A 24,520-nucleotide genomic window follows, 5' to 3' on the forward strand; every position below is an offset into this window, starting at 1 on the left:
CTCTGCTATCATGCTCCCTCACTCTTTTTTTTTTAATTTTGTAAAAAATATTTATTTATTCCCTTTTCTTGCCCTTGTTGTTTTATTGTTGTAGTTGTTACTGTTGTTATTGATGTCGTTATTGTTGGACAGGACAGAGAGAAACGGAGAGAGGCGGGGAAGACAGAGAGGAGGAGAGAAAGACAGACACCTGCAGACCTGCTTCACCGCCTGTGAAGCGACTCCCCTGCAGGTGGGGAGCTGGGGGCTTGAACCGGATTCTTTACACCGGTCCTTGTGCCTTGCGCCACCTGCGCTTAACCTGCTGCAGTACCGCCCCTCTCGTTCCCTCACTCTTTATGTGTTTCTCCTGCTAGGAAGGATTTAAACAAATCCTTCCCACAGATGATTCAGTCTCAATGGGCTCCAGCAAGAAAACAGGAGAGGATAAGTGTTGGCGAAGATGTGGAAAGAGAGGAACTGTACTGCACTGCTGGTGGGGATGCAAACTGGTACAACCACTCTGGAGAACCGTCTGGAGAATCCTTAAACAATACAAATAGGGAGTCGGGTGGTAGCGCAGCAGGTTAAGTGCACGTGGCGCAAAGCGCAAGAACCAGTGTAAGGTTCTCAGTTCGAGCCCCCGGCTCTCCACCTGCAGGGTGGTGAAGCAGGTCTGCAGGTGTCTGTCTTTCTCTCCTCCTCTCTGTCTTCTCCTCCTGTCTCCATTTCTCTCTGTCCTATCCAACAACAATGACGTCAATAACAACAACAATATTCACTATAACAATAAAACAACAAGAGCAACAAAAGGAAATAAAACAAATAAATATTAAAAAACAAATACAAATGGAAATAGCATATGACCCAGCAATTCCACTGCTGGACATGTACCCAACAGATGTAGTAACACTGACCTAAAGGGATCTAGGTACCCCCATGTTCATAGTGGCTTATTCACAATAGCAAAAGCCTTGAAACCAAAATGCCCTTTGACAAATGACTAGATAAACAAGTTATGAAACATGTACTCAACGGAGTACTATGCAGCAATAAAAAGGGATGAGAGTGTCCTTTGGGGTGAAGGGGATGGGACTGGAGAAGAGGATGCTCCGTGAAGCCAGGCAGGAGGTGAAGGACAGCTACAGGGTGGTGTCACTCATGTGTGGAACATAGAGAACTGAGTATATAAATGTGGAAAAACAAAATGTCTGCATATATCTAAGATTGTGGGAGACCTAGAGTGGTTATCTAGGGGGTGGGGATGGGGACACAGGTCTTTGGCAATGGTGGTGATGAAAAATACTAAAATAAATAAACCAAAGGGAAGTCCAAAAAGAACTTGGCTTCTCGGAACCTACACCTCAGAAGTCTTTCCATCATGTCTACTTCTACACTTACATTCACAATAGGAGGGCCAGGGGCGGCCACATCACAGGAAGCAAAGACCTGGGTTCAAGCCCCTGGTCCCCACCTGCAGGGGCAAGTGTCATGAGTTTTGCTCCCTACTTGTCTCCCCTCCCCCTCTCAATTTCTCTCTGTATATATCCAGTAATAAATAAACAAAACAAAAAGAAAATAAGAAGGTCGGCCAGAGGGGCCGCCGGATTGCTCACCCAATTTGTCACAAGTGTGACCCAGCTTTGAGCCCACACCACACCACTCTGGAGAAAGTAAACACAGACTTAGTCAAGTCCCAATAAGCAGGGGGCTGGGAGAACACTTTGTCTGCTTTCTCTCCCCGAGAGAGAGAGGGAGAGAGACAGAGAGACACCTGCAGCTCTGCTTCAACACTCACAAAGCTTTCCCCCTGCAGGTGGGCGCCGGTGTCTCTCTCTCTCTCTCTCTCTCTCCCCCCTCTCTCTCTTGCTTTTTTTCTTGATTCCTGACTGTCTCTATCCAATAAATAAATAAATAAAGATAATAATAATAAACAGTAATAATAAAAACCCAACAGCAGTCCCTCTATCTTGTTGCAGTCTCTCTTTCCTGGGACTACTAGTTGCAATCTGAATTCATGCTGATTTCCCTGCTAACCAACCTTCACTTTCAAGAGTTTCCCAGAAGTTACCTTTATTAGCATAACGAGATAAATTTTTCAGTCCGAATACAGGAAATACAGGCTTTGGGGAGCTGTGAGACTGGAAGTGTGGAAAAAGACCAGGTGTGTGTGAGGCATCTGTGTTGGTCATCTGAACAAGCGCTAGCATGTTATTCTAGAAATCATGACAGAGCAGCAGGCCAGGCTCCTGCCAAGGAAAAACTTGCTCTCCCGCAGAGATGCGTCTGCTGCACAGGCCACCGCCAATTATCTGCCCCTCAAGGTCTGCCTTACTGTCTGCCGTTTTGCTTGTCATGTCCTTCTTAGGGCAACTCATACTTTTTGACAGGGAAGACAGGGTAAAAAAAGAGAGAGAGAGAGAGAGAGAGAGGGAGAGAGAGAGAGAGAGAGGGAGAGAGAGAAGGGATCCTTCTGGCCTGAAGGAAGATAAGTGAAGTCTTGCATTTGATCCTGAGGGCTAATTAACTCAAGATGTTCATTGGCTCACCGTGAGCTCACACTAGAGTTAATTAGAAACGGATCCAAAGTTTCCTTTCCTATTCAGTTGATTTGAAAGGGAAGACATGCATTTTTACAAACCCTCCAATTGTCCTGAGTCAAATCAGATTCTCTGGAAAGCAGACGCAAAGAGAAGTAAACATTCTATATATCAGGGACAAGAAATCCCTGCAGCTCAGACACCACCCAAGGGGAGAGGGTTGGGTAACAAATTTAACAGAGCTAGCCAGAGTGAGGAAGGCTTAGCCAGGCTGCTGGGAATGGACGGCATAGCTTTCTGATGATACAAGGAAGTAGAAACGGATTGTAAATAGAGAGGTATTTGGAATCAGAGCAGGCCTGGTTGGTTTTTGAATAGAAAAATGTCACAAGCCCAAGGGGTGGGGGTGGGAAATCTATACAATGAGGGAAGTTAAAGAGGAGAGGGTTAGGAAGAAGAGAGTGAATGTGTGTGGGGGTAGAGAGAAAAGAAGGGATGAGAGAAGTGGGGAAAGTGAAGGGAGAAGCGAGATTAATCATGAAAGAAGACATGAGAGGAGCCAAGAAGAAATGATGTAATAGAGTGTGTCTCTGACTCTGACACATTGATTTCTTATTCTTTTAAAAAAATATTTATTTATTCCCTCTTGTTGCCCTTCTTGTTTTGTTGTAGTTATTATTGTTGTTATTCACGTCATTGTTGTTGGATAGGAGAGAGTGAAATGGAGAGAGGAGGGGAAGACAGAGGGGAAAGAGAAAGACAGACCCCTGCAGACCTGCTTCACCGCCTGTGAAGCGTCTCCCCTGCCGGTGGGGAGCCGGGGGCTCGAACCCAGATTCTTATGCCGGTCCTTGTGCTTTGTGCTACCTACACTTAACCTGCTGCCCTACCGCCCAACTCCCCTGATTTCTTATTCTTTGGGATAGCGTTTGGATGTGGGTTAAGTACAAACACCATCTGGAAGAAAGTTGCAACTGATTATGTCAGTTTCTACTTCCTGAAGGGAGGCAAAGTGTCAGGGGTACTGGTGAGAAGTTTGGTCCTCTGAAGCTAGGTCAAAAGCACCAAGGATTCCCTCAGAGGAAGACTCTGTGTAGATGTGAGGTCAAGTTAGGGGAGAGAAAGACTGATGTGCTCACTTTGTTCTGAATAAGTCGGAGACAAATTCATCTTGAAGGCATTCTTTATTTGCCAGTCTTCTCACACGACACAATTCCATACATGAATCGATAATAAAAATAACAACTGGTATATTACAGTCAATATTTAAACTAGATCTTTCACGTTAAGGTGATTGCTAATAAAATTTCACAGGCACACATATGTCTACTTCTTGGTCTGTAAATCCAAACTCTAAACTATGTTCTTGATTTAATTTGAAATTTTAAAAACCGGCATTGCATTCACTTTATGACAATGCTGTCAATTTATCATGCGTGTTTACTACCAAATTTAACAAAAAAACATATTTTGCACAATGTAGTTTTATCTTTAAATTGAATTTATCAAATGAAGAGACACTGGATTATCCCATCAGAAGATGACTATCCAAGCAGCTCACAGGTAAGAGCGGGCTTCTAATGTGGGGAGTCCAGGCTCTTAACAATTTACAAGTTAGTCAGTGGGGGAGGATGATCCAAGTTTGAAGGCACCTACCTAACGGCAGTTTCCCTTTAACTCTAGGAAGATTTTGAGAACCTTTACAATTACTTGAAATTATTTCGTGTTGGGGCCACTTTCCAGAAACCCCATTGTGTCTTTGCTATATCAAAACATGGACAATGCATGAATAATAATTTAGTCACGGAGTTTTTAAGAATTCTGAAACATAGAACTGGGTTGAAGTTTGAGATACCTGGCAGCAAACAAGTCCAGGGAAACTGACAGTTTAATTCTGTAATTCACGAACGAGGAACTGGAGCTGGTGATTAATTGATCCAAATATCACGTCATGGTTCCTTAGTAGCTGAGACTGAACTCTGATTTGTTCATCCCATGTTTTGGAAGTTGTCAAAAACGGTCTACAGTGCTATTTTTTATGAGTTAGGGTCTTATATATTGTTCACTATTAACTAGAGCCATGCTGAGCTTCGGCTTCTGGGGGGACCTGGTATTTTTGAACTTCAGGCAGGAAAGTCTTTTGCATAAGCACTGTGTTATCTCTGGGGCCAGGGTTTTGCATTTTGTGTCATGGTACTTAGTGTTCTTAGCATTTAGAATCCAAAACTTCAAATTTTGTTTTTTTGAGCTGCTTTGAGAATTTATCTGTGTCAACAAGGAATAACCTAGTCCAAAAGCAAGGACTTAGTAATGTGCGTTCCTTCTGCTGGCTAGCTCTCCAGATAAGTGGGCCTAAAATAAAGGCTTGTAGAGGTGACTGAAAAGAATTTCTTTTTCCTGGAGGAGTTTTCATGATAATGAGGTGTAATAAAAGGGAAATTAATTTCTGAACAGATTCCTCCACTTCTCCATAATTTAAAAACAGTCCTCATTTAGAGCTACTGAAGTTACAAAGGTACTTAAAAGAGTACAGAATTAAACTGTGAGTAAGAAAAAAAAATCTTCAAAAAGAAACCATCTTGGACTTTTCTACAGTTTAATCTCAGGTGTGCGTACTGAATGCCCGTGTTTGATACAATAGTCAACATAGATTCACAGTGACACAGAAGGACAAACTGGGTACAGATGTTTGTCACTATCATCGTCTTCAAAGACATCTGACCCCGCAGGAGAGGAGGCAGACATCTGAATTAGGGGTGGATGCAATAGTTAGCTTTTTCTCTGTGTGGGATGTTCCAAAATTTCCTTGATTTTTAGGAATTCTTGTTGCTTCTAGTTCTTTAGATGAAGTAATCATTGCGTCTCATGTTTCCTTGTTTCTTTATGTGTTGCCTGGACAATGTATCAGAACCGCCCACCTAATAATTGACAGCTGAGCAGAAGGCGGCATTTCAAATTCCCTGTTTCACTGAGGCCATCTTCTGAGGTGCTGACTAAGCAGGGATCCTTTCCTAAGTCTAAAACTTAAGAAACCTTATGAAAATGATCAGAGTTTGCAACATCTGGTAATCAATTGCTTTGTGCATTCATCGTCTACGCCCTCCAATGACATGAGACCAAAACCCAGACGTCTCGCCACCGTGAGATGCATCTTGCAGGATGACTTTAGTCATTGTCATAGATGCAGCCTGAAAGAAAGTAAGCAGATTTCAACGCTTTGTACAAACAGTCTCCTTACCTGTTCCAAGGGTGGAAAAAGTAGGTGACACATGACTTCCGAGTTTAGAATTAGAAAACAAAAGGGGGGAGCAAGGCGATGACACTCCTGGCTGAGCACACACATTCCAGTGCACAAGGACCCGGGTTCAAGCCCCTGGTCCCCACCTGCAGGGGGGAAGCTTCACAAGTGGTGAAGCAGGGCTGCGGGTGTCTCTCTGTCTCTTTCTCTATATTCCTCTTTCCTCTTAATTTCTCTGTCTCTACCCAATAATAAATAAATAAATAATATTAAAAAAGAAAACATTAAAAAAAAAGAATCAGAGAAAAACTAAACTTGGCCCACTTAAAAAAATTTACTTAAGAGACCTGGGGCGTGGGCACAGTGGCTAGAGTACAGGACTTGCGGTCTGGAGCAGGATGACTATGGGGCGATCTCTCATAGGCAGAAGGGGAAATAGAACGCAGCACTGGGGCTGGGTTTGCTGTACTGCTCCAAAGCAAAGAACCCTGGTGAGGGAGGAAGGCTTTCAGGTTCTGGTGCACCATGGTGGAGGGGGACCTAGGCCGGAGGACGAGGGGTTTTGGCAGACACCTGTCAGGGGAATTTGAGAAAATTTACCCACATGTCAACAACTGTACTTTCTATAAATTATTAACCCCCCTAATAAAAAAAAGAGAGTGAGAGAAAGCATGAGGTCTTGAGTTCGATCCCTGGCATCGTCTGTTTCAGAATGATACTCTGAGTCTCTCTCCTCTCTCTCTTTCTGGAGAAAGAATAAATAAATCATGAATAAATAAATTCTTCTTAGAAAAGCTACTCAACTGGAAGGTCATATTTAACTTTCATTGTTTGGCATACCATTTCAACAAAGTGTCTGGACAGATTAATTTTCTATCAAAATGAGACTCAGGCATATCTTATATTAGCTAGTACTTAATCACTTTTGGTAGTCATTCTGAACGAGACAGAGAATGTTAATATAGCAAGAATTATAATTTTGAAAGGAGACAAAAAAGGCAATATAGTTTATCACTTTGCCTTATTTTAGCTTTGGCTAACTTTTAGATGATGATTTAGAAACACATGTTTTGGGAGGAGGAGAGGGTACCAATATCATAGTCTATGAAATAAATGCCTCTTCTGCCAGCTCTGCGTATTTCTGTGAATCAAAGCAATTTTTTGTTAAGGCATGGAAAATATGGTCTTACTTTGTTTTCAAACAGAGATTCTTCCTTGATGCCTAGTCATGTTTAACACACGCACATATCCTTTATCACACGAGTGCGCTAGCTATCCTGCCACCTTCAAGTGAGTCAATTCTGAGCAGATTAGAGGCCTCTCCTTAACCCAGCAAGCTCCTTCCAGTATTTCTGAGAACAGTGACCTCACTGTGACCGTTGTCTCCACAGAACCAGCTGGGACTTACCGTCAGCAATGTCATCATAGATTTCTCCATCGCTGTGAAGACAGAAAGCAATTTTTATCATAAAGAAAACTGCCTCTTCACTTGAGAACAATATCTAGATCAGAAGGTTGGTGATGCGGGTCATAAAACACAAGCCAGGTGCTGCAGAGAGAGATGCTGCCGCATGCCACACAGCTCTAAGGGGAGGGAATCTTAGCTTCACCTGTACCTTCTTCTTCGAGCTAATCTAGTCTTTGGTTTCATTCTACAAGAAGTACTTCACGACTTACTCTATGTCATAAAAGGTAAGCAACAATATAAGCAAGTCTCAAGAGCACAGACAGAGCCTAGTTCATGCAGCTGACTGTGAGAATAAAGTGCTTTTCATTTTGTTACCAGAGCCCTACTCAGCTCTGGCTTATGGTGCTGCAGGGGGTTGAACCTGGGACTTTGGAGCCTCAGGCATGAGAGTCTCTTTGCAGAACCATTTTGCTTTCTGTCTCTGCCCTAAAGTGCTTTTTGAATGGACTAAACTGAACCACCCTGGTGTGACACTCCATTGCCGGACTCTAACCCCAAATTGTCATGAATTTTGTTTTATTTATTTATTTTTTAATTATTATTTTTACTGGATAGAGACAGCCAGAAATCAAGAGGGAAGTGAGAGAGAGAGAGAGAGAGAGAGAGAGAGAGGAAACCCTGCTTTACCACTTGCACAGGTGGAGCCTGGGGGCTCAAACCTGGGTCCTTGTGCACTATTAACATGTGTGCTCAACCAGGTGGCCACCACCTGGCCCCCATTTTATTTATCTGTTGATATCATTTTTGTACTCCCACTTGAACTTCAAACCTTGAATAAAGTCAGTAACATTTATCATAGGAAATGAGTACATCATTTTCCCACACTACTATTTTTAATGTGTAAATATTAGCTGTAAAATATATCAGTTACTAAAGAAGTCCCGTGGTATGGTTACCATAGTGACCCTTATGTTTAGGACTCTAAATATATTTATATTTAATCGCCACCAGAGTTACTGCTAAGTCTAGGCACAGGCACTATGAATCCTCTGCTCCTTGTGGCCATTTTTCCATTAATTTTTTAAATTATTATTTGATAGGGCATAGAGAAACTGAGAGAGAAGGGAAGATAGAGATGGGAGAAAAAGATACACACCTGCAGACTTGCTTCACCACTCATGAAGCATTCCCGCAGCAGGTGGGGAGCAGGGGGCTCGAACCTGGATCCTTGAGCTTGCTGGTATGTGTACTTAACTGAGTGTGCCACTGCCCAGCTCCCTCCCCTAACTAAGAATATTTATGTTTAAAGGCAGCATCTCTAGTTGTAATTCTGACTACAGTTACACATACTGGTTTCTCCCTGGTCATAATCTTTGAGAGATATTTCATCTCGTACACACATGGAAGCCTTCCTACATGCAGGACGCACAGGGACGAGCGAGACAGGATCTGACTTCAGGCATCTCTTGGAATAGCAAACGACACTGCAGGCAGTATTTACACGAGTGAGGACATGAACTCTCTAGCACAGCCTCACCATACAGGCTCCAGTTTCAAAGCTCAGAAACGTTTAGTGGTTTTGTCACTTAGACCACATCTGCTCTGGGTTCCAGGAGCTTCTCTGTGCTGTTACGGTAAAGCAGCACAGACCTTTCAAACCGCTGCCGGCTCTGGCTGGTGTGGCTGTGAGTTCCCTCCGTCTCCTATTCAGATGGCTTTCTCTGGGACTGCGGGAGGACTTGGCTAATGGAAATTCAAGACGAACGCAGGAGACGAGATTTTGCTCTTACCCCTCCACTGAGAAAGCGCGTGTCAAGTATTTGCTGGGCGGTGAGCCGGCAGATTCGTTGAGAGTATACTTCTTAGGCCTTTTTGCATCGTCATCACTGATGACGGTACTGTCTTATTATTTGCATATGTTCTTCACCTGGAGCTTGTGCCTTTCGCAGAAAACCTGCTGGCAAGTTCCGGGCTTGCTACCACCAATAATGCTCTGAGGAAGACAGAGCACTTGCGTGTGGATAATCTTCCTTATTCCCTAGTTTGCTGTCAGGGAACTGACTTGTCTCTAACTGGTGTCAGATTGTTTGTCAATACGACTGGTGACTCCGTTTAATACATTTTAATTATGTAAAATTCTGTAAATCTTTATCAGGGTATCACCTCACTCTAAAAGTTGATTTTTATTTTTATTTCTTCACTTTTTTTTTTTTTTTAACTTGGAACAGAGTTTTATTGCTTCTTGTGGGACTCTGACAGGACACAAGTACCAGGCTGTGACAGTGCCTTATTCACAAGAATACAGAATCATTGACTGCTATTTTTTTCTGACTTGTTTCTGTTGATAAAAAAAAGGCAACTAATATTATACTATGCCTGGTGTGAAAAGAAAAACCCTTCATTAGGGACCAAACTCTACATTGTAGACAGAAGATGTTAGTACTTACATTCCTAATAACTGAACTCTACCTACTAGTCAGAGAGTGAAATACAGTGATAGTAAATAGTGAAAGTGGTAGTGTCTTTGACCCATTTCCAATATTTGCAATCTAGTTTCCAGTAAACATGTAAAACTATGAATTGTTTCAGTCAGAAACAGAAGGAGGAATATGGTATGATCTCACTCTCAGGCAGAAGTTGAAAAACAAGATCAGAAGAGAAAACACAAGTAGAACCTGAACTGGAGTTGGCGTATTGCACCAAAGTAAAAGACTCTGGGGTGGGTGGCAGGGACAATACAGATCCAAGAAGGATGACAGAGGACCTAGTGGGGGTTGTATTGTTACATGGAAAACTAGGAAATGCTATGTATGTACAAATTTACTATCGAATGTAAAACATTAATTCCCCAATAAAGAAATTAAATTAAAAAAAAAACTGAATTGTGTAATTGTGACTGAGAAGGACTTCTTGTCTATCTGAAAAAGTGGCACTTTGTAAAAATTCTTACTTTTGTCATTGGCACTACCATGCTGACATTAGTATGGCATAGTATCTTAAAAACTGGTAGTTGAATAGATCATAGTATTTAAATAATACTCAGTTTTTCTTCCTGAAACACATAAAATTATTTTTTACAAATATTGTAAGAGAAGAACAGAGACTTACTTGTCCATCAAGTGACTTCGAAGCACATAACCATCTATGAAGAAGAAAGGAAACGCATTTTAGTTAAGAGCCCAGACATGGCAAATCCTATTTCTTTTTAAAAATGTAAGTAAAATGGATTAATATAGTTGCTATGCTGAATAACCATATTGATTTCCAAGTAGGACCCATTCTTACTTGTCTTCACTTTCTTCTACTTATTCACTTTATTATTGTTTTTAGCTTAACCAGGATTTGTTTATTGCTTCAAGCACTTTTTAATTTGTAGTTAATAGTGGTCTGCAAGATTGTAAGATAAAAGGATGTAGTTCTACACTGTAGCTACCAACATCTACTTATTTCTACTTATGAAGAATTTGCATAAGAGAGACAGAGACAGAGGCAGACTGGAGTAATAGCAAGGCCCGTGCCGACAGGCTGAGCCACCGCCCGTCAGGCTGCTGCTTTTTACTTCTTTTCTCTTTGCTAATTGTCTCTCCCCCTTTCATTTACAATATTTCTTCCTTTCCCAGGAAATCTGGGAAACATGTCTAAGGTAGTTCAGGTCATAGTGCAAAGTCTCCTTCAAATTTAAACCTCGTTCTTACTCACATGACCCAGCTTCCAGGAGAATTCATGATACATTCTTATGTGTCAATGAACATAGTTCTTGTCATTGCAAAAGTTGTTCCTAGGTAGGTATTTTAGATTTCAACAAATCAAGACTTAACTTTTCAAATTTTATTATATTTGGAGAAGTCAGAACTCCCCTTTCAGATTCCAGGAATCTGGTGGCTTCTTGGGGAAGTGTGTAGTCTAAAGCACCTCAGAAGAGTTTACAGCCGGCCTTGAATATCTTCCTTTACTACTTTTGTCTTTTGATAGCATATTAACTTTCTTTTTTCCCCCATCTTTGGTAGAACAAATGCTCCACTAGGAGAACACACCTGGGGTTCTCGTGAGGCTTTGGTTAAGTGAACACAGGCTGGACTTGCAAGGAAACAAAGGTTTTCTTTCTGAGACTTCATTTGATCCTCATCATGCAAAATAGTTCCAGGCAAGAGATGGAATAACTTTCCTGAGGACATGTGTGAGACATGTAGTCACTACTGCTAACTGTGACTTACTGATTTAGCTGCCGCCTTGTCAGTCATTTCTCACTGAGTCTGGCTATTGGTACTGGTTCCCAATCAAGATAAATGCACACAACTATAAATCAGGAAAATTTTCTCTCAATAAATCAGAAGACAAAACAATTTTAAGTGTTTTTATAATCAGGGTATTTATGTTAATCGCTTTAAAATCGAAACTCACAGGAAAGAAATTCTTAACAGTGAATTCAACATTGATATTGGGAACTGCTTTGGGAAGTCTCTGACATAAAATTGGAAGATGGAAAACTGGAGAAGTTATAAGAAAAAAGAAATCTTACCAGAGACTAGAATTATTTTAGCATCAAATACATTTTCTTTTCTTTCTTTTTCTTTGTTTTGTGTTTTATTTTTACTTTTGTGGAACTGGGTCCTCCCATAGGCATAATTTTACCACTCCAGGTTGCTCTTACTTTAATTGAGAGACGAGAGACTGGTAGGGAGAGAGAGGGGGGAGGGCAGGATAAGGGGGGAGAGAGAGAGAGAGAGAGAGCAAGGACACACCAGTCCTAGAGCTTTCCTTGGCCTCTATCTAGGCACTTTTTTTTTGCTACCATGATTATCATTGGGGCTCCATACTACCTTTTTTTTTTGGAAAGAGGGAGAGAGAGAGAGAAGACAGACAGACAGACAGACAGACACACACACACACACACACACAGAGAGAGAGAGAGAGAGAGAGAGAGAGGGAGACTGCACCACTATTCCACTGTCATGAAGCCCCCTCCTTCCAGGTGCCCCTATTTCACAGTCAGGGACTCAGCCGGCCGCTGTGCAGGCTGCGTGTGCACTTCACCAGGCGAGCCACTGGCCCCGATAATCTACGTTTAAAATATATTTCTTTGTTTTATTTGACAGGAAAGAGAGACAGTGAGCGGGGGAGGGAAGGAGGGAGGGAGAGACAGAGAGGGACAGAGACAGAGGCAGAGAGAGACAGAGAGATCTGTAGCATTACTTCACTGCTTATGAGGCACTGCCCCTGCAGGTGGGTTGAGGGCTTGAACCCGTGTCCATGAGCGTGATGAAGTGCACACTCAGCCCGGCACTCCACCACCTTGCCCCTGGTGCTCCCCTTTTAAGTCTCAGTTATAATAACATTGCATAGACTTGATGATTCTGCTTGTGGGGGTTGGGCGGCAGCACAGCGGGTTAAACGCATGTGGCGCAAAGCACAAGGACCAGCGGAAAGATCCTGGTTCGAGCCCCGGGCTCTCCATCTGCAGGGGAGTCGCTTCACAGGTGGTGAAGCAGGTCTGCAGGTGTCTGTCTTTCCCCCTCTCTGTCTTCCCCTCCTCTCTCCATTTCTCTCTGTCCTATCCAACAATGACGACATCAATAACTGCAACAATCAAACAAGGGCAACAAAAGGGAAAAAAATAAATATTTAAAAAAATATTTTAAAAAATTCTGCTTGTAATGAACACCAAAACAGTCTTATGTTTAGATGACCCATGTTAGTAATTCACAATGGATCGTCTAATTACCTGACTTCACAAAGTTAATGATAAAACTGCCCTCTATTAGACTTCCCTCCCCTAGCACACATCCTCGTCCACCTTGCCTGCCTCAAAGTAAGGACACCTTCAGAGCACTTCTGTGGAGCTGCTGTTCTGCTGCTCGTGTCAGACACAAGAACACCAGTGGTTATGACTTCTTTAAGAACAGAGCAGCAGAGAGATGGCAAGCGGGGCGGCTCTGTGCTGTTCTGTCTTGGTCCCTAGGAATGACGTGATGATTTGGGATCCTTCGTTATAAAATGACTATTACATAGCATTCTTACAGTTAGTGAATTTTAATATGCCTTAAGTTTTACTGTCTAGTACCTTTGAAATCCCTGTAAAACTTTTTTTCTATTAAAAGCATGATTCACGATTATGTCAAAATAATTGACTTACCACAAATTTTTATAGAATTTCTGCATTATAGTTCCTAGAAATATTCCTGCAGTAGAGAAACACTCCCTCTGTTTGCCTGTCCCTTTTTAAAAATATTATTTTATTTATTCCTTTTTGTTGCTCTTGTTTTATTGTTGTAGTTATTGTTATTGATGTCGTCGTTGTTGGATAGGACAGAGAGAAATGGAGAGAGGAGAGGAAGACAGAGAGGGGGAGAGAAAGACAGACACCTGCAGACCTGCTTCACTGTCTGTGAAGCGACTCCTCTGCAGGTGGGAAGCTGGGAGCTCGAACCGGGATCTTTACACCGGTCCTTGGGCTTTGTGCCACCTGCGCTTAACCCGCTGTGCTACAGCCCAACTCCCTGCCCATCCCTTTTATATCTACCACAGACAGTGCTAGTGAAGCCTCCCAATAACTGAAGTGAGCCAGTAACTAACTCCTCATGGGTCTGTCCCTGCAGCATGACTCCTGTTTACTCAGCCCATAACAATGTGGGTGCTGTCTCAAACATAATATGAAATGAGTGTTTGGAGAACTTGCAATCGTAGAATAGAACACTGTGGCCTGAAACGAATGTTCCTGAGATACGTGTGGGGGGATGGGGGGGTGGGGGGGGTAGAGCTATTTAAGACACTGCAGTTAATTTCCTACCCGGATGTTTGCCTTCTGGAGGGCAGACGGCTGAATGGCTGATGGCTCACTTCCCGAAGGCTGTTGTCAACACAAGAAGCCCAAGGAAATTCAAAGTCATCTTTGGAAAGATGAAGACTGTCTGGACCCTAATGTTCTTAGATTTTTCACTTAGTAAGAATGAGCTGTATCCCCAACTCTGACGCCACCTCCCCAGACAGTACCTTCAGCCCACCTGCATGTTAGCTGTCAGGCTCAGGTAAAAATTAGTGAGGTCATGGGCCCCTTGGAATATACCTGAAATAGACTTCCTAGCTCCTTCCAATGTGAAGACACCAAATCTCATCTGCTCTATTTTTATCTCTAGCTTCCTGATTATTAAACGATTTGTTCTGCTTTATATCTTAATGCTTTCCGGCCACCAAGTTGCAGATGCTGCCATGATGCCAACCTGACTTCCCTGGGCAGACGCCCTCACCCATGTATCCTGGAGCCTCCCCTCCCCAGAGCCCTGCCCCACTAGGGACAGACAGACACAGGCTGGGAGTGTGGATCCACCTGCCAACACCCATGTCCAGTGGAGAAGCAATGACAGAAGCCAGAACTCCCACCTTCTGCTCCCCATAAAGAATTTGGGTCCATCCTTCCAGAGGGATAAAGAATAGGGAAGCTTCCAATGGAGGGGATGGGACAGGGAACTCTGCTGGTGAGAACTGTGTGGACTTGTACCCCTCTTATCCCACAATTTTGTCAATCATTACTAAATAACTAATAAAAATATATAATAGTCTAAAAATGACAACTTCTACTCTTTCCTTATTGTTTCATTTGTTGTGAATAAGTCCAGAAATAGTCAAATCACACTAGTGGTCAGCGGTTAGCATAACTCCCAGGAACGGCTAACTTTACAGTGTTTGGCGTCATGCAGTTTGAAAAAATACAATCATATTACATCGACTTACCCAGACAGTGAAACGCCGTTCAGTTTCAAGGGAAAAGGGGTTGGGTTGGGGAATTAGCTCTATGGTTACGCAGAGGACTGTCATGCCTGAGTTGCCAGGTTTAATCCCAGCACCACCAGTAACTGGAGCTGAGTACTTTGAAAAATAAATACATAGATAAATAGATAAATAAATACCAAAAAATAAAACACAGAGCAGAAAATGCAGACGGGATGTAAACTGACTGTGAATGGCGAGAGTGATTCAATAAACTTGTTCTCTCCCCGTCCTCACCCCCTTCCTTCACCATGTCTAGGGCTTCAAAACTGGTGACTTTCAATTTTTCCGAATTAAAAACAATTTCTTCAGTAAAATGTGTTGTTTTAAATTTGGAAATAAAATTACTTAAATAGAGAAACAATCATTTGACCCTGGGAAAACCCAAAGATTCTTTAAAGTCCCCTATTCTTTGATACTCAGAAGAATCTGAGAACATTTTTTGGCCACAAATAAGTCAGTTCATGCCTCATTGTATACTTTCTGTACAAGAATCTCTCCAGTGACAGCATGTGGGAGAATCCACAGTTTAGGAGACATTGGCTTGCGGAGTACACACGCATATTAGTACCCTGCCCCCCCCCAAATCTGAACATTTGTGAATGTCCCAGAAATATATATATTTAAAATCTCAGTGCCTACACTGTATCTGCTTCTACAGATCCCTGGCTGAGACTCGGTAAGCTGTGGTAATGCCTACACAATTGATCTTTATTCCACTTTCCAATGGCCGGCTATTATTAGTGCGAAGCCTCTAATTTTTATCAATATAATCTTGGTTTAAGTAAGCCACGTGTTCTTGGGGGGAAGGGGTTAAGGTGGCTTAATGGTTCTTCAAAGAGACTCTCATGCCTGAGGCTCCAAAGTCCCAGGTTCAATCCCCCCCACAACATCATAAGCCAGAGCTGAGCAGTGCTCTGGGAAACAAAAACAAACAAACAGACAAAGATTCTACTTTCTTGGATGAATGAGAAAAGATGAGGATTAAAGTAAGCATCTGGGACACCGTGATGTTGGGCTGTAAATACTTTTACTGCTAAGCAGAAGTAGAAATAAGGAAATGAGAAATGTCCAGGCTGCAGGGCTGTGCTGAAGAAGGGAGCCACACCACCCAGGCCAGACAAATTCTTGCTTTTTTTTTTTTTAACCTCTTCCAGGGTTATTTCTGGGGCTCAATGCCTGTACCACAAATCCACTGCTCCTAGAGGCCATCCCCACCCTTTGTTGCCCTTGTTGTTGTAGCCTTGTTGTAGTTATTTTGTTGTTGTTGATGCTGTTCGTTGTTGGATAGGACAGAGAGAAATGGAGAGAGGAGGGGAAGACAGAGAGAGGGGGAAAGACAGACACCTGCAGACCTGCTTCACCACCTGTGAAGCGACTCCCCTGCAGGTGGGGAGCCGGGGGCGTCCCATGGGTCAGTCCCTTGGTGACTGGATAAAATTCAGTGTCCCACTTCACTCAGAACTGCTGTGTTAAATTCTGCATTTTAAAAAAGTTTTATTATATTTATTTCTTTATTGCATAGATAGAGAAAAATTGAGAGGAAAAGTTGAAGAGGGAGAGAGGCAGAGAGATACCTGGAGCCTTGCTTCCCCATGCACAAGCTTTCCCCCTGCAGGTGGGGAGTAGGGACTCGAACCTCGGTCCTCTCACACTGTAATGTATGTGCTTAACCAAGTGAGCCACCACCAGGCCCCTTTAAAATGTGCATTTTTAGCAAGATTCCACTTGTTGTACATGGATTCTGAAGTTGAGGAAGATTACTTTATCTGGGATTCATCGCTCAGAACAAGAACAGCAAGACATGATGGCAAAATTTTCTGCCAAAATACCAGGGGCAAGATGCTTTGGAGAGAAGTCCACACGGCAAGAGTTAGAATAATATTTTTGTCATGCAAAAGTGTGATGTACTTTGCAAACTAGAAAGAAGAAACCACCTTACTTTGGTCCATGACCTTAATCTGTCATTAACAGCAATTTAGTTTTGTCCTATGTCTTTTATTTACTTATGTTTAATATGACTCTCCACCCTATTTCATGTCAAGCAGGGCTTTTATTTCTCTTAGTGTTATCATGAGACTTTTCTCACCATATAGTCATGATGTAAACTACTCACTTTGGCTTGTTGGGTATTATTGGTTTACTTAAATATTTTAATATTTAAGATATTTTTCAAAAGATTTTAGTCATCCTCTTTAGTATAATGGTGAGTATCCCTGTATGTCACATGGGAGATGGGATTTGATTCCCCAAGGGGAGAACTTTAGAGTGAAGCGGGGCTGCAGGTGTCTCTGTGTTTCTCTCCTTCTCTGCCTCTCCTTTCCTCTCAGTCTCTGGCTGCTTCTATTCAATAAATAAATAAAGATAATAAAAAATTAAAAAGTAGATTTTATATATTTCACAGAGAGGGCGAGGGGAAGAATAGAAAAACGGAAGGAGGGAGAGGGAGCGGCTGAGGCCAGGCCACTGCCAGTTCAATAGAGACACAAGTGTTTCCTGGAGCTGGGCATCTGAGAAGTGCTAATTTGGTGCAGCCTCGGCCCTGGGCTGTCCCACGGAGCAGGTGAGAGAAGGGAGGAGATCACACGGATGGGTGTCAGCACTGTAGGCTCGCCAGCAGCGTCATGGTGCCCGTGCTTCACGAGGTGTGGGAACAAGAGTTGATGAAGACCGGGGGGAGGTGTGGGTGGGGGCGCACCGGGCTGAGTGTACACATTACAGTGTGCAAGGACCCAGGTTTGAGCCCCCGGTCCCCACCTGCAGGGGGAAAGCTTTGTGAAAGTTGAAGCAGGGCTGCGGGTGTCTCTCTTCCTCTCTATCACCACCTTTCCTCTTGATTTCTGGCTGTCTCTATCCGATAAATAAAGATAGTTTTACTAAGAGAGTTATTTTAGACTGAGGGTTCCCTAGTGCGTGTGTCTGTTAAATTCTGTGCTGCGTGTCTATGCTGAGCGGACACTTACATTTCCCTGTCTCGTTTCTGCAGAGAACTTTGGTGTCATCGGTGTTTTGAATCACTTCCAGAGCTTCCCCAGGCTTCAGCTGCAGCTCTCTGGCTCCCCACTTCTTAGCCGTTAAGGAAGACGTAACTCTGGTTTCATAGAGGACTCTGATTTCACCGTCGTACTGGAGACATACAGAACAGCAATTACATTATTGACTGGTGTATATTTCTAACGTGACTCGCTGACTGACAGACTTACCAAGAAAACCTTTGCCAAATCAATAGTTACTATTTCTGAAAGATAATGTAAGAACACTAAAGAAAAGGGTTTTCTTTTGGAGAAGAGTTACTCATAATTTTACCAAGCTAACAGAAGAAGCTATTTTATTAAAATGTTATTTTTAATGTTCTGTATGTGTTGCTTTAACATTTGTGTAGATTGCAACACGACTGTCCTTATAGTTTTAGCTGACACCTGTCACCTTACATACGCAGACTGTTTCTGTGGTGAGAACATTCAAGACTGATTCACTAAGCAGCTGTGAAGCACAAATGCTACAGTGTGGCTGACTAAATTCACACCATTATCCACTGAACTCCTCAGCTTCTACCTGACCATTTCTTTGCATTCTTCACCCCACAGCCGTGGTAATCGCCATCCTGCGCAGGCTGCCTCTGTGAGCTTCTAGGAGTCTGGCTTTGTTTGCAGATTACACAGAGGTGTCATTTATACTCTCTGTTTCTGTCTGTCTGTCTGGTTGCTTACCCTGTCTTAACAGCCTCTAGGTCTATTCAAATCATCACAAAAGGCAGGAGATGCTTCTTTTTCTCTTTCTTTTTCTGACACCAGTGTTATTGCTGGGGCTTGGTGCCACCACTACAATCCACCACTCTCAGTGGCCATTGCCCCCCCCCCCTTTCTATTTTATCTGATAGGACAGAAAGAAGGTGAAAGGGGAGGGGAAATGGAGAGGGAGAAAGATAGACCCCTGCAGACCTGCTTCCCTACTTGTGAAGTGACCCCCCTGCAGGTGGTCCTGTGCATGGCAATGTGTGTGCCACCCCCCCCACCCCCCTGCTTCTTTTTCATGGCTGAAAACCATTGCACTGTTCAAACTCTGTATCACATTTGTCCTGTTTTTAGATTTACTTCTGAGTAAGTGTCAAAGGACAGCTGAATTTAGATGCTTATCAGAACTTGCGTGTGCATTGCAAGAGTTTGTTATGTTTGGAATATATTTAAATCTAAAACACTTCTGTAGAAAATGAAGGATTTGTAATGAATAGCTGGTGTAACAATCACACTTTGAGAATGTGTATATTTTGTACTTCAAACCATTCTATTGTGACTAGTGCTTTGAACTCTGTCTGACACAGAAGTGGGACATACTTTGAATTTTTTCCTGAAGTCTTTTTCTTCTTTTTCTTGCTTTTTCAACTTCTTGAGGTCTTTTTCTTCTGTCTTGACCTTGACACCTTGACTATGGTAGAAAGGACAAACATAGCAGAATAATTTATTTCAAAAATATAAAAATAATGGTATACAATAGAGGCTAAATTAATGACATTACATTTTTGTCAAGATTTGCTTTCAAGTCATTCTTTTTCTTCTTATTCATTAAAAAATTATTTTATTTATTTGTTAATGAGAAAGGTAGGAGAAGAGAGAGAAAGAACCAGACATCACTCTGTACATGTGCTGCCGGGAATTGAACTCAGGACCTCATGCTTGAGACTACAACGCTTTATCCACTGCACCACCTCCCGGGCCACTCTTTTTCTTCTTAGAAATTGAGTATAGTCACTGTCATGGTGCCACTTCACAACACACAGAGGGCTTCTTCAGGAATCAGAAAGGAAGAAATTATTATTATCATTAAAAAAATTTTAATATTTATTTATTTCCTTTTGTTGCCCTGGTTGTTTTATTGTTGTAGTGATTGTTGTTGTTATTGATGTCGTTGTTGGTGAATAGGACAGAGAGAAATGGAGAGAGGAGGGGAAGACAGAGAGTGGGAGAGAAAGACAGACACCTGCAGACCTGCTTCACCGCCTGTGAAGCGACTCCCCTGCAGGTGGGGAGCCGGGGGCTCAAACCAGGATCCTTATGCCGGTCCTTGTGCTTTGCGTCACGTGCGCTTAACCTGCTGAGCTACCGTCTGACTCCCGGAAGAAATTATGTGAAACAGTTCGGTCACGTATCAGCAGCTTCTTATGATTCAATCTATACCTGAACTTCCCCTCCAAATAAATAAATAAATAAATAAATAAATAAATAAATGTAAAGAAAGTTTGTGAATCTCCACTTAAAGGAATTTAAAACTCAGCACGTTTGTGAGTTATTATAAAATCTGAAAACTAATATCCATTTTTATTTACAAGAAATTACTATTGATTTGGCATGTTTTCGATAAAATTAGAAAACTTCAGAAGTATAATTTGAGGGGAGGGGCTGTCTGTGTGGATACGACTCACTGCACCCACCATCAAAGCCCTTCTGCCCTAGAGTTTCCTCTGATGACCACCAGGCTAGTCGGAGTCTGAAACAGTCTGGCTGCTGGGTCTTCAGCAAAACCCTTTGCTTTGGTTATCTGTACTCCACATTTAAGTGAGGCCGTCTGGTCCCTGCCTTCCCTCTCTGGACTTAACTTCACCTGGCATAATCACCACCAGCTCCACCCACTGCTTTCAAATGATACAATCTCACCTTTTGTTTTTTAAGTGGCTTAGTAGTATTCCATCTAGAATACACTAAGAATAAATTTTGTCTGTAACTGATTTATTTAAAATGTTGAATTATTTAAAAAGTATATATATTTTTCATGAGAGAGAGAGAGAGAGAGAGTGAGTGAAAAATAATTGTTCCCAACTATGTGTTGCCAGGACTGAAACCTGGCTCTCCATGCATGCAAGGACAGGCTGCACAGCCACTGAGCTTCTCTGGGCATGAAAATGCAGGAATGTAAGGCACGCCCCCTCCTCGGAAAGCAACTTATTTAAATATAGAACACAACATCACAGAACAATACAAGCAAAAAGGGGCTCAGTCTCTGAAAATAAGCCCTGGGCAAGGAAACACTCCACGTCACGTAGGCTTTTCTGAGCCGGGCTCCATTTCACTTGAAGGAAAGTGTCCCTGTGTGACGCAGGGTTGCTGGACACTCACTCCACGGAGCGTGGAGACACTTCTCCGGCTGGGTGTGCAAGGGACAAGTGCAGCAGCCAGAGCCGAGCACCTTGCTAAGTCCCTGTGATGAGATGGGGAGGCATGATGCCATTTTCATAATCAAACAAGATTCAGGGAGTCCGGCGGTAGCGCAGCGGGTTAAGCACACATGGCACAAAGCACAAGGACCCGCTCCCGGCTCCCCACCTGCAGGGGAGTCACTTCATAGGCGGTAAAGCAGGTCTGCAGGTGTCTTTCTCTCCCCCTCTGTCTTCCCCTCCTCTCTCCATTTCTCTCTGTCCTATCCAACAATAACAATAACTACAACAATAAAACAAGGGCAACAAAAGGAAATAAATAAATATTTTAAAAAAGTAAAAAAAAAAACCAAACAAACAAGATTTAATTTCCCTTTCACAGAGAACTGGAAAAGGGGAATCGATGCCCATTTCCTCTTTCTTGTTTGTTTTGCCTGTAGAACTTGGTCTTCATGTGCACTTGACCTGGGAGTTTCTCTTTCGTTTCTTTGATTCTGGGGTGTGTGTGTGTGTGTGTGTGTGTGTGTGTGTGTGTGTGACACAACGCTGGTAAAAGATAAACAGTGTGTGCTCAGTCATGATTTTCACCAGAACAGCTCCTAAGATATCCGTCTCCCTGTGATCCTCTTACTGTTTGGGCGCAAGATCATTTTATTCCCTTTTCTTTTTTCCTTGAAAAACTGAAAGGAGCTCTCGCTTTTATTTACTTAGGCAGTTTGTGCCGAATCGCCTCACATATCTACTGGAGTGCAAAAATCACTGTGCTATTTCCCTTTCAAAGGCATTTTGAAAGGCTCTTTTTGTTTTTAAATACTTTACTACTCATTAACTTTATTTCTGTTTCCACAGCTTTTAGATTTTCTTACTTTTTTTTTAACCTAAAGTCCAATTGGAAGCTAAGGTGAAGAACGTCATGACTCACTATTAAGTTTCTTTTCTTTTCTTTTCTTTCTTTTTTATACCAGAGCACTGCTCGGTGCTGGTTTATGGTGGTGCAGGAGACTGAACCTGGGACTTCGGAGCCTCAGGCATGAGAATCTCTTTGCAAAACCATTATACTACCCCTGCCCTTTTTTTTTTTTTTGGTAAATTTGAGCTACTGGGAATCTGATGCTTTTGTAGAAAAAAAGGGGTATAACAAAAAGTCCTTTAAAAAAAGTAAATTTTCTCTCTTTTAATGAAAAGAAATACGTCATTGTGGGGGACAGAGGAGACTGGAACCAGATGAATGAGGGATGAGATCTGATCTACAAATTGTATTAAAGAAAAAAATGTGTTGGGAAGATGTAAAACTAAAAGGAGAGGATGATCCAGGCTCTCAAATATTTCCTCAATGAATGGAAAAATGAATGCAGGTGTCAGTGAAGCACAGGATAATAGGAGGCAAGAGATAAAGCCACTGAGAGGAGGAAAGGAGAGAGAAAGTGGGGGAGAGGAGAGGAGGACGAGGAAGGGGATGCGGAAGAGAAGGAGAAAGAGGAGGAGGAGAAGGAAGGGGGGGTGAGAAGGATTTGGACTTGCTAGCCCAAGCCTAGGAGGAACCTTTGAGTTAGGTAGGTCAGAAGCGGCAGACACACAAGTCAACACGCTTTTATTACTGAATTCTCTTGAGCAGTCTCACTGCATTTCTTCACTTCCACGGAAACATTTTAATTACCTCATCTCTGCAACGGGACCAAGGTCATCGGAAGCACCCACATCATCGTACACTTCGTCTCCATCTTCTGACAAAGACAAAATATCAAATATTGGAGCTCTGTCAAAGGAATGTCGCTGTGGAGCTTTGAGTCGAAAGGTGTCTATCCACACAGCACACACTTCCCTGCCGGCTGCGTACATCGCTCTGAACACGTGCGTTAACTTTCCCTAGAAACAGCCAGCCAAACTAACAAGCAAGCAAGCAAACACCCAAAGCAGTGAGACCTTCATTCAGAATCGGGAAAGTCTAAAAGTCAAGTAATAACTGAGCTTAGGATCTGTCAGTGTGAGGAAAGGCCAGGTCAGCAGCTCACTGATAGACACTCAGTGCGGGTTACTGGGAGGATGTGAAGAGACTCAACTCAAGACTTGCAGGAAGTCCGAGGGATCTAACAACACATTTTACTTCTCCGCTGCACTGGTCCGCCTGTCTAGACTTTCCCTTTAATCATCTGTCCACTTCTCATTCGCCTTTACCTTATAGTAAGATTAAGTGGCAGCACCTTCAAGTGGAAAGAAACCTCCTTTAAAAATTTTTTAAAAAAAATTATCTTTATGTATTGGATAGAGACAGCTAGAAATCAAAAGGGAAGGGGGAGATAGAGAGGGAGAGAGACAGAGAGACCCCTGCAGCCCTGCTTCACCACTCACAAAGCTTTCCCCCTGCAGGTGCGGACTGGGGGCTCGAACCCGGGTCCTTGTGCTTTGTAACATGTGTGCTCAACCAGGTGCGCCACCACCCGGCCCCCAGATACGTTCTTTTAATAAGGCATTTTGAGACCTGCACTTTCACAACACATCTGAGAGCAAAAGCAAACTGAAACAAACCCCCAATTTTTGACTTAATTGATTGCAGCTGCACCATTTTATAGATTTTTTTGGAGAGAGGGAGCGAGGGCTCTTGCATATTTAGTATAAGCTGTAGGGTATGGTCTAAGAACATCATCATTAATTGGTCAGTTTGAATTAGGGTTTTTTTTTTTTTTTGAAAAATTGTATATTTTCTTTTTTTATATTTATTTATTCCCTTTTGTTGCCCTTGTGTTGTTTTATTGTTGTAGTGATTGTTGATGTCGTCATTGTTGGATAGGACAGAGAGAAATGGAGAGAGGAGGGGAAGACAGAGGGGGGGAGAGAAAGGCAGACACCTGCAGACCTGCTTCACCGCCTGTGAAGCGACTCCCCTGCAGGTGGGGAGCCGGGGGCTCGAACCGGGATCCTTCCACTGGTCCTTGCGCTTGGCACCACGTGCGCTTAACCCGCTGCACTACCGCCCGACTCCCTTTTTTTTTTTTTATTTATTTATTCCCTTTTGTTGCCCTTGTTGTTTTATTGTTGTAGTGAAAAATTGTATATTTTCAAATTGACAACTGACAGCCAATCTAAACAGTCCAGGAAAAAAAAAAGGAGATGGCATTTGTATTTGCTTTGCTTTTTCAAATGTGTTTATTTATCAAATGTACATATATTTAGTTTATTTACTTATTGGATAGAGACAGAGAGAAGTCCAGAGGGAAGGGGAGACAGACAGACAGACAGACACCTAGAGCATCAATGCTTCATTGGTGAAGTCTTCTCCCTAAATAGGGGTGGGGAGGGCTCGGACCCAGGTCCTTGAGCATGGTAACCTCTGTGCTAATCCAAATCAAACTTTTCTAAAGCCCATGCATAGTTTTGTGAGACAGCATGATCTTAGACATCTTTAAGCTGGGCTGGGCTGTGGCGCACCTGGTTGAGCGCACATG

At 42.7% G+C, this 24,520-nt stretch overlaps 1 protein-coding gene across 2 annotated transcripts in view; it reads right to left on the bottom strand.

Moving 5' to 3' along the window:
- Positions 1–3,684: 3,684 nt before the first annotated feature.
- FYB1 (FYN binding protein 1) overlaps positions 3,685–24,520 on the bottom strand; it is a 157,388-nt gene continuing 136,552 nt past the window's right edge. For both annotated transcript variants that reach the window (XM_060190980.1, XM_007517631.3), the window contains 6 exons: positions 22,735–22,801; positions 19,264–19,354; positions 17,893–18,055; positions 10,274–10,307; positions 7,166–7,197; positions 3,685–5,707 (listed from right to left, as the gene is read on the bottom strand). In XM_060190980.1, the coding sequence (XP_060046963.1) occupies positions 5,685–5,707; positions 7,166–7,197; positions 10,274–10,307; positions 17,893–18,055; positions 19,264–19,354; positions 22,735–22,801 (410 nt within the window). In that variant the 3' untranslated portion in view covers positions 3,685–5,684. The remainder of the gene's footprint in view (positions 5,708–7,165; positions 7,198–10,273; positions 10,308–17,892; positions 18,056–19,263; positions 19,355–22,734; positions 22,802–24,520) is intronic.

The sequence above is a fragment of the Erinaceus europaeus genome, chromosome 5 (genome assembly GCF_950295315.1).
Source record: "Erinaceus europaeus chromosome 5, mEriEur2.1, whole genome shotgun sequence".
NCBI lineage: Eukaryota > Metazoa > Chordata > Mammalia > Eulipotyphla > Erinaceidae > Erinaceus > Erinaceus europaeus.